This window comes from Phalaenopsis equestris, unplaced genomic scaffold (assembly GCF_001263595.1).
Source record: "Phalaenopsis equestris unplaced genomic scaffold, ASM126359v1 Scaffold000098, whole genome shotgun sequence".
Lineage (NCBI taxonomy): Eukaryota > Viridiplantae > Streptophyta > Magnoliopsida > Asparagales > Orchidaceae > Phalaenopsis > Phalaenopsis equestris.
The window spans coordinates 507,549-517,866 of NW_018164540.1; the positions used below are offsets into that span (position 1 = coordinate 507,549).

General features: G+C 32.3%; 1 protein-coding gene across 1 annotated transcript; it reads right to left on the reverse strand.

Annotated features, from left to right (window-relative positions):
* Positions 1-4,340: 4,340 nt before the first annotated feature.
* Positions 4,341-4,859, reverse strand: LOC110020482 (RING-H2 finger protein ATL64-like). Its single transcript, XM_020718603.1, has one exon. The coding sequence runs from the start codon at positions 4,857-4,859 to the stop codon at positions 4,341-4,343; it is 519 nt and encodes a 172-aa protein (XP_020574262.1).
* Positions 4,860-10,318: the final 5,459 nt, after the last annotated feature.

A 10,318-nucleotide genomic window follows, 5' to 3' on the forward strand; every position in this document is an offset into this window, starting at 1 on the left:
TATATATATATATAAGATTTGACTTGTAAACTTTGAATAATTTTTATCGCTCCATTATAAACATGGTTTACAAACAGATTTCATCAAATTATTAAAAATGATGAATTTTATTTACAATGTTTTTTTTTTTAATATATTTATGATAAATGTAAATATGAAATTATAAGATTAATGGTTCAATTACAATTTCCTAAGAAATGTACATTTAGAAGTATAAATTTATTTTTGGAGCCATTTGATATCGGTTTTGGATGTTATTTTTTATAAGTCCTCGGCAAACTTGAAGCTAATTTGCCACTTTTAGAACTCAGCAGATTGCTCGAAGATAGAAACATTTAAAGAGGGACAATAACATTCAAATCTTCTCAAAGTCAAATGGAAACTATCACAAATCACAAGCTTCTCAAAGCCAGCACGCAACCATTACAAGTCACCACGCAACGCAAATCACAAATCACCACAAACACAACCATCACAAGCTTCTCAATACCAAATGGAAACAAGAAACCAAAAAATTTCACAAAAAAATCCAGTGCACTAGACTCGAGTGTAACAACTACTTACGGAGCACCGCAACAGAAGATCAAAGAGAGGATAGAGGAGGAGGAGGAGAAAGGCAAAGATCAAGAGAGATCTCTTAGAGGGAGACAGTAGCGATCGAAGAAGAATGGGAGGAGGGTACGGGACGAGGGCACGGGAGGAACGTGGGCCGCAGGGGGATCCCGCGTTTGGCTTTAGTAAAAATTTTAGACGGATTACTTAAAAACGCAGTGCAACGCATTCGCCAAACAATCTCTTATGCGTTTTCAAAACTCAACGCGGGCAATAAGCTCTCCCAAACGCAACCTAAATCTCATTACTCAAAAGCATAGTTTCAATATTGGGCTTCTTAAAACTCAGTATTGTTGTATATATGAAGCTAGTTTCCTCCACCGAACATATTTATAATCATCGCTAAAGTCCTTTCTTAATCTATTTCTCTTACTTTGTTCAGCCTTAGATTTAGTCAAATTTAACGTTAGGAATGTGTTGGTGAAAGGAAAGATGCTATCAAAGCAAGCTGCATTATATATATATATATATATATATACATACATACATACAGACATACATACATACAAAGTTAAGAACGGCAAAATTAAAATAATTAAATTTTGTGCAAGTTTTTATTTTTAATTCTAAAATTGATAGTATAGTTACACTTCGTGGGATTTCGGCGGCCAAGCAATTGCAGAAAATGCCCATATCCGATAATTAAGTCTGATAGGGTGTAAATTAGCTGATCAACATGAGTGAACTGAGCTAATGTTCGTGTTCAGTTCGATTTAAAATTTGAGCCAATTTTTGTGCATGTGATCCAAACTTTCGGCGGGAGGAAATTCAATTAAAAGAGAAAAAAAAAATCCAATGTTCATGACTAAAACATCAAATTACCGTTATTCTTCCACAGTCCATTAATGGATGTCATAAAACATCAAATTTCCAAGATAAAATTAATTGCTCGTTTCTTGCCCATTCGGAGGAGAAAAATTTGTGTAGCGTTGCGTACATGATGGATGTTATATTCACGTTATATCCGCGTTATATCGTCTGTAACCTCGATGTAACCTCCATATAACTTACATGTAACATACTTGAGCTTACAAATAAGTTCCACGTTACAAATAAGTTCCACGCTTCTACTATTTTCACATATCTGTAGGTTACATGTAGGTTACATGGAAGTTACATGGAAGTTACATGGAGATCATAAGGGATATAACATGAATATAATGACGATATAACACGAATATAACCTCTATTATGTACGCAGTGTTGCGTACGTCTTATGTACGTAATTTTTTCCCATTGGGAGGCCGTCTTGAGAAATAAATAATTAAGGGCCACTAAAATAAAAATTTTATTGATTTTTATATATAACACTAAAATTTTATTTAGTACATTTATATACACTGAAAATAATATCATTTTAAGTAACAAAAAAAAAATTGAAATACAATTTGTTATGCATGGATATGATGACATATACAAATATAAATTAAACTTTGGATGTCAGATATATAAATATATAAGAATTGAGTGGTATATATGTACTTAAATCTTCTTATATTTGTAGATACTGCTCAATTTTTATATCTTCATCTATTTTTTTGCTCAATATTTTAAAAAAAAGTTTACATTCATACCACTCAATTCTTATGTATTTGTATATCTAACATCTGAGCTTCAATTTATCGAATAATCACATCTTATCCATGCATCATAAAGTGTATTTTATTTTTTAAAATTTAAAATAATTATACTTTTTATGTGATGTGAAAGATTTGGGTGCTATAAATGTAAAAAGTAATTTAAATAAGAGATATATAAAGATAAAAATCGATTTTTATATACTAATTTTCTCGATTTTTATCTTATATTTTCGGTTTTGTTTTTTATTTAATAATCATAATAATTATTATTATTAATTGAAAATTATTAAAATTATTTAATGTTTTTTGTTTTCGGATTTAATTATTATTATTATTATTATTATTATTATTATTATTATTATTATTATTATTATTATTATTATTCTAAGTTAAAAACAGTTAACAATGCTAACAAATATTTAACAGATATTAAAAACCTAAATACAAATAAAATATCCACAACTAAATAATAAAATATAATATAAAAAAACTTTGATACGCTACCAACAAATTTTCATCATCTGTATGAATCTCGGAGCATGACACAAATCTGCAGTGTATAAGCGATGCTGACCTTCAACGCCTTCATCTCTTGTGTTGTTGCTGGTCTAGGTCTCATTTCAAGTGAGAGGTAGAACTTTATTTATAGAGTCAATGTTACAAGTAAGTAAGGAATCCAGATCACTCGGATTGGACAACAATGAGAGATTCTCTTAATCGGACGGCGTTTGATGGACAATTAACTATTTTAATGAAGTTGAACTTGAGTGATATTAGTCTCTTTGAATTTGTCTTGTCGAGAATATCTATTTGATTATAAGTTTGTCAGATTCAAAATTCATTTGACCTTACAATTATGCATTGAAAGTTCCAAAAAATGATTTAACAAATTGATTTGACTCGGATAGAACCAACACTGGTACTACTGATCTGTCTCGGCGAGTCGGTTAGTTTGACTATAAGTTTGTTTAAATCAGAGTTCTAGATGACTTTAATAAGATTGAATTTTTTTTTAAAAATTATCTCGAGATTTATGTCATGACTCAAGATTAATATTGAATGATGGAAATTTGTTGATGGCCTATAAAGGTTTTCTCATAGTATTTTTTTACTGTTTATATTTTGTTAAATATTTGTTAGCATTTTTAAATGTATTAAGCTTAAAATCATAATTCGGATAATAATAATAATATTTAAATAAAAAAACCGAAAATATTTAGAAATTTTAACAATTTGAATTTAATAATAATATATATATAATTTAGGGATATATATATTATTATTATTACGCAATCAATAAATTTTCATTTTTTTACATGAATCTCAAGATTCAAGAAAATCTTTTGAGCAAGAAATGTTCAAACTTAAATTAAGAGATTCAGAAATCTGATTTCAACAAACTTGATCGGTCTGACGAGATGAACCCGTTGATATCAAAATTGGTCAAATCCGAGTCAAAACAAGCTCAGATCATGCCATTAAACCACTTTGGAAGCTTTCTAAGTATATTTGGAAGGTAAACTGATGACCAATTTGGTGAGCTTATTGTAAAATCGAGCGTCTCGACAAAACGAATCCAACGAGCTCAAGATTGCTCAATTCTAACATTTTTAAAGCACTCAAATAACTATCAAATATCGGCTGATCAAGAGAACCTCTTTAGTTCGTCAAATCAAAGTGATTCATATTCCGATCAAGGGAACCTCATTAGAGCCCCACCGCTCTTATGCTGAGAGAGTAGAGCTTGAAGTTTGAAAAAGAGCTTGAGGCTCAGAGAAAGAGCTGAAGTCCAACATTACCTCGTCGTCGGTCATCGTCAACCACAAGTTACTGACCTCCGCCGACCATCATTCTCAATAGGGCAGGCAAAATTTTTAAGTATTTAATTATATTTGAAGTACTGGGGCAAAGAAGCATATAAGAGGCAGGGTAAAATTATTAAAATTTTTAAATTACATAAGAAAAATTAATTAAATTGTATTAATTAAAAAACAAAATTACAAATTTGAGGAAAAGTTGCTTCATTGCTGCTCTAATTCTCAAAAGACTCTAATTCTCAAAAGAGTATTACGCTGCATGTATGCAAACTTTGTATACAAAAATATTACACATCATTATCACCAGAACTCGTCTTCCTTCTCAGCCGTCTCAAACAATCAAAGCCGGCAACGTCATCTCCTCTGCTCTCCCCCAAAAAACAGAGCTTTCCACCGCCGCCGCCCCCGGCCGAGGCAAAGTTTCCCTTTTTACACCCATATTCCCCGCTTCCATAGCCAAGCTTACCGTCGGAACAACGGAGCTGCGGCATATGGGACAGCTTGAATTCACTCGAAACCATTCGTCAATACAGTCCAGATGAAAAGCATGGTTGCATCCCCAAAGAACACGACCCAATTCGTTCTCCGCGAGCTCCGCGAGGCAGATGGCACAATCCGAGTTGGCGGAGCTGAAGACTGTGATGGGGAGCGTCTTGAGGACGTCGGAATCCAGCGCCGAGCGGGAGGAGGAATGCGAATCCATTTGATTCTTGACGCGGAAGTAGACGAATAGGATGATGACGAACAGGGCGGAGAGGACGACGACGGCCGGGAGAACGATTTTGATGGGAAAAAGGGTTGATAGAGTGAGGGGTTCGTCGCCGCTGTTCAGCTCCGGCGAGCTTGCCATGGCTTGATTTTGAACGATTCTGAGCTAGCTTATGCAAAATTGGGAATCAGTTGGGCAGGAACAGAGTTTATTTATATAGAGAAAACAAAAACAAAAAAAACATTGGATAGATTTGCAAAGAAAACAAATTTCTTTTTTTGATATAATTTAAAATCATTATAAATTTGGATAATTACATTATTTACATATTCACACCTGAGTATGTTTGTAAATATTTACACGTGCCACCATCAAATTATTGAGAATTTAATAAAAATGAAAAAATATGATATCATATCGGTAGAGCATTTGCCAAGTCACAAATAAATAATGTATTCACAAACATTAAAAAAATGGGTTGAATTATTTTCATATTCGATTTAATATTCGAGTTTTTAAAAAGTGTTTATACGTGTTTATTTATTAATTTAAATAAATATGAACGAGTATTAATCGAGTCAAATTTGAATTGTTCAGGAAGTGCTTGTTGATAACAAATTAAAGAATTTTTAAAATATATATAAGGGGCTGTTTTGGAACTCTTTTATTTTTAATTTTTATTTTATTTTATTTATATTTTGATCTAAATTATAACATGTTTTATAGAGATTTTTATTTTTTAAAAGTATTCAAAATCATTTTTCATTTCTAGACATTTCTAAAAATAAAAAATAAAAATATATAAAATTTATATCGATTAAGTTTATTTTCAAAAATAAAGGAAAAATAAAAAAGAAGATTTAATACATAGAATTTAAATATAAATGACAAATAATTAAATATATATGAGTATTTTAATTTATAGCCGATAATAATTATCTGTATTAATTTTATAATATGTTAAATAATTAAATTTAATTTGCCATTTTGATTTTTGTGGAGTAGGGATTGAGTGCCCTGAAAGAAATAATATTTTTCTAATATTGGTGATTTTACATTTAATTATTAAAGAATATTAAACAGATAAGAAAATAAACAGAAAAAAAACAGATTATAGATGACGAGATCAACGCAGAGAAAGAAGCAGAGATAAATTCTTAAAGCCACATTTGCATCAAATTGATGAAATTTTATTTTTTAAATTAAAAATAGCTTTGAATTGAATAATAATATACAAAAATGTGTTGCGTACTCCGGCCTGCTGGTTAGCATTTACGGTATAAGAATCCTTAGATCGGGATTTTGAATCTCCTCTAACACAGTTGGCCTTAATGAGCTGGTACTCAAATTGTTACGCATATTAGGAGTCGCTGGAGACTCGTATAATAACATCTGGTCATTCCTTAAAAAAAAAAAAAACAACAATCTTATAAAAATATTTTCAATCAGTAAATTTAAGCAAAAATTAAAACTAAATCATATTATTTTAATTTAAGATAATGATTTTGAATATTTTGAATATTTTGAATAATATTCTAAATAAAAAATTTAAGGCATTATATTTTCGCTATATGCATTTTTAATATATTATTTTTGATATACAATGAAAATCAAAAGATTAAAATTAAATAATATTTTGAACCAGCTGGATCTTAAAAAAATCGAACCAGTTCAACCTCACTTCCAACCTATGCAATCTCGGTTCTATGCAGAAACGGTTCTGAAATTTGACCATACCGGTTGAGACCGGTTCACGATTGAACTGACCGGCCCGATTTGTTAGAAAAGTTAACTTTAGAGGTTTCATATATAAGTACATACCAATTGCGTGATATATGCATGTAAATACTCCAAAATAAAAATTTGATTTGCATATAATCTACTAAATTTATCTTCTTATAATCTCACATCAATAGGCATTTATTAGGTTGCTCATCGAACAAAATTACAGATTGTTGTGTTAGAAAATTTGTGGCAGCAGAATAATAAATTAACATTTTAACATTGCACAATGGTCAATCACACAGACAAATAAATGAAAAGTAGCAGTGGGAGATATCATGATTTTTATGCGGAAAACTCGGGAGAAAAAATAATCAGGAGACCCAGCCTTATCAAAGTAATCAACCATGTAAATATGACAATATAGGTTCACTCTTCTATTGAAATATGGAAGATGAAATTACAAAGGACAAGAGTTGTTCTACTTTAATAATCGCAATTTAAGCTACAACAAATATTTTTCTTGGTGGTTTTAATACCCTCAAATTGTCGTTGAGGCTTTATTTAAAAGTTGTAGTATTGACCGTTGTTGTAGCTTTAGGTGTGTCAGTCGGCCATTATGGAGAGTTGTAATAGCGTTGGCCAACCACAATGGTCATAATGAATGGTTGTAATAATAGCAGGAGACCAAGTAGGTCGTAGTAGAGAGCTGCACTAACTTTCATAGGCCACAAATGTCGTAGTGGGGATTTGCATGAACTAGGAGCCACACATATCGTATTCTGTCACATAGGCCGTAGTGTTGAGCTGTGATAGTATTGATTAGCCACAGAGACATTAGCAGAGAGTTGTAATGACAAAAATCAACCACGTATGTCATAGTATGGAGTTGTACTAACATTCATAGGCCACAAACGATGGAGCTAGAAGCTGCATGAGCTATGAGCCACGTAGGCCAAAGTTGGTCGCATAAGTCATGGTGGTGAGCTGCAATAATGTTTGTAGCCATATAGGCTAAATTTAGAAGCTACAATAATATATGTAGGCCATAAAGGCAAGAGCTGGAAGCTGTGATAACATTCGTAGGCTACAGGAGCTAGAGTTGGGAGCTACATGAGCTTTAGTTCGCCACTAATGTCATAGAGAGAAGTTGTGAGGAGGTAACTTTAGGAGTCTGAAGAATGTTGTCGTATCTTGAGTACAGTGGTCGTAAGTCATGACAATTAGAAATTATCATTATATCTTTAATATGGTGTGATTTGTTCTACCCTATTTGGGGCTTGTTGTTATAGTGGATTTAGGGTATGTTGTTACACTGTATATGAGGTGTATCGTTACATCATCTTTGATGTGCATCATTACGTCACAATATATGTCGCGACTCCAGAAGGTGCTTCATTGCAACATCTGTCGTTACTCCGTAAGGTCTGCCAATTACGACAAGCGTATAGAAGGTGACAGTGGGCGACAATGGCTGACGACTGATAGTCAATGGTGGTCAATATCTGGAGGAGCAAGAAGTGTTTGTTGGGTCTTCAGTCCTAAAAAACACTTAAAATTGACCTCTTCTTCTTCTTCTGATCAAGGCCTTGGTATTTATCTTCCATTAAGTCTTGATCTTTCAGTCCCTCTTAATGAAGCGGGTAGGGATTTATTGATAGAACATGCTAGTGACCTTTCATGTAAGCAAGCAAAAAAATTGAACCACTCCATTGGACAATCAAGAGCGATCTCTTTGATTGCACAATATTTTATGGACATTTGAGTGTTTTAATGATGTCAGAATTGAGATATCTTGGGCTCATTGGATTAATCTCGATGCAACTATAAGATTGTATTCATTTGATCACACAAAGCTTTCAAATATGATTTAATGCTTGATCTAAGCTTGATTTGATTCTAATTAGATTAATCTTGGTGTCATTGGGTCCGTCTAGTCGAGTCAAAGTTTTGTATAATTTTAAATTTTATTTTGAGCATCTTTTGCACAGAAATGACTTGAGATTTATGTCGCATGATAAAAATTTGTTGATAACCTATTACAAATAATCTTTTAAAATTTCTCCATAAGTTAAACAGAAAGATGCAACTTGTGATTAAAACCTTTTGTTAGAGTCTTGAAGCATGCAAGACAACATGGGAATTTGTGGCAGTGCAATGATTAATTAACATCCTGACATTGCATGAGAATCCTGTACACACTCGGGTAATAGAAATGATGAGTAAAAACACTAAGATTTTTTTTTTATGGAAAATCTAAAAAGAAAATTTTTTTATGGAAAATCTAAAAAGAAAAAAAAAAACCATGTGATCTGACCTAACTGAATAGGTCAATTATAAATTGGTGATTACAAATATACTTAAATATACTAAAATGATGAGTGCGACACTTTTCTGACATTTAACACGTTAGTTATAAAAACAATCCATAAACAAAGCTTTACTGATGGTTTTCATACATAAAAAAACCGATCGGTGCGACACTTTTACAACAATTGACATGTCAGTTATAAAAAATGACTCATAAATGATGTATAACCGACGACTTTGTCTGCTTCAAAACACTGACGACGTATATCTCATTGCTCGTACTGACCGACGAACAATCGATTATGCAAATCAACGATTGTCGAGAACTCGATATTTCTCGAAAAAATCTACGACATTAAATTGTTGGATAACCATAAATAAATTTGTACCGTCGGAATATTAGTCAATTTTTGTAATTAACGACAAGTGTTTTACCTAAAAGGTTAAAACCATCGGTAAACCTTTCGTAACTTTAAAAGAAACTATTTTTCTTATTATAAACAACGGATTGTGGCCGTGGGATAAAGCCAAAATTCCAGTAGTGCTCTTTTCTCTTAAAATCCAATTATCTAGTACATGCCACATCACATCCATTCCTTAGTGAATCTTTTTGGTTTATAAGAGTCGGTACATATATATTTGATATGACATCAACAAATTTTCTTCTTCCTGTACGAATTTGGAGGCATGACATAGATCTCAAGACAATCTTTTTAGCAGAAAACATTCAAATTTCAATTCAGAGTTAACCAGGCCTCCAATTTTAGCAAACTTATAGTCAAACTGACCGGTTCGACGAGACATACTCAATGATATCAAAATCAATCAAATCCGAGTTAAATCAAGCTCAAATAAAGCATTTAAATATCTTTTAAAAGTTTTCAAGACACATTCCGAAGTTTAAACGAATGTTCGAATGTGGTAAGTTTATAGTCGATTTGAGCGTCTCGACAAGACTCAACCAAAGAGCCCAATCCATTTAATTACGACATCACTAAAGCCCTCAATTGTCCATCAAATTTCGTCTAATCGAGGGAACATCTCCGGACTGTCGGATAAAAGTGGTTCATATTCTCACATTCATTGTACCTGGAACTCTATAAATGGAGCCTCACCTCTCATTAGAAAGGGAAGTAAGATTGAGTCTTAATAAAGAGGTTAAAGCTTTGTTATGGAGTTGAAGTTCTGCCGCCGTCGACCACCACCGACTGTTGTCGATCACTGTTGACCACTATCAACCCCACTTGTCAGCCTCCACCGATCACCATCGATCGCCGCTCATTCATTGCAATAAGTTCATCCACATGTCAACATTGTAATTCAGAAGACTTTGTAACCATTTTCTCGTCTGAGGGACAAGAGGACTTTGTTATCATCAATTTATAGTAGATTTTTACAACCATATCCGACCTCATGATTTTTTTCTTTTATGTGTTTTCCACTTAAAAACTTTCGGTGTCATTACTGATTATTTTCTTTTATCTTAGTATGTGATGAATTCTCGTGACAACACTGCGATGATAATTCATAACTCTTTCAATATGTATATATATATATATATATATATA

Excerpts from the sequence above, each read along its gene's own strand:
- LOC110020482 (XM_020718603.1), bottom strand. The coding sequence starts at position 4,859 with ATGGCAAGCTCGCCGGAGCTGAACAGCGGCGACGAACCCCTCACTCTA.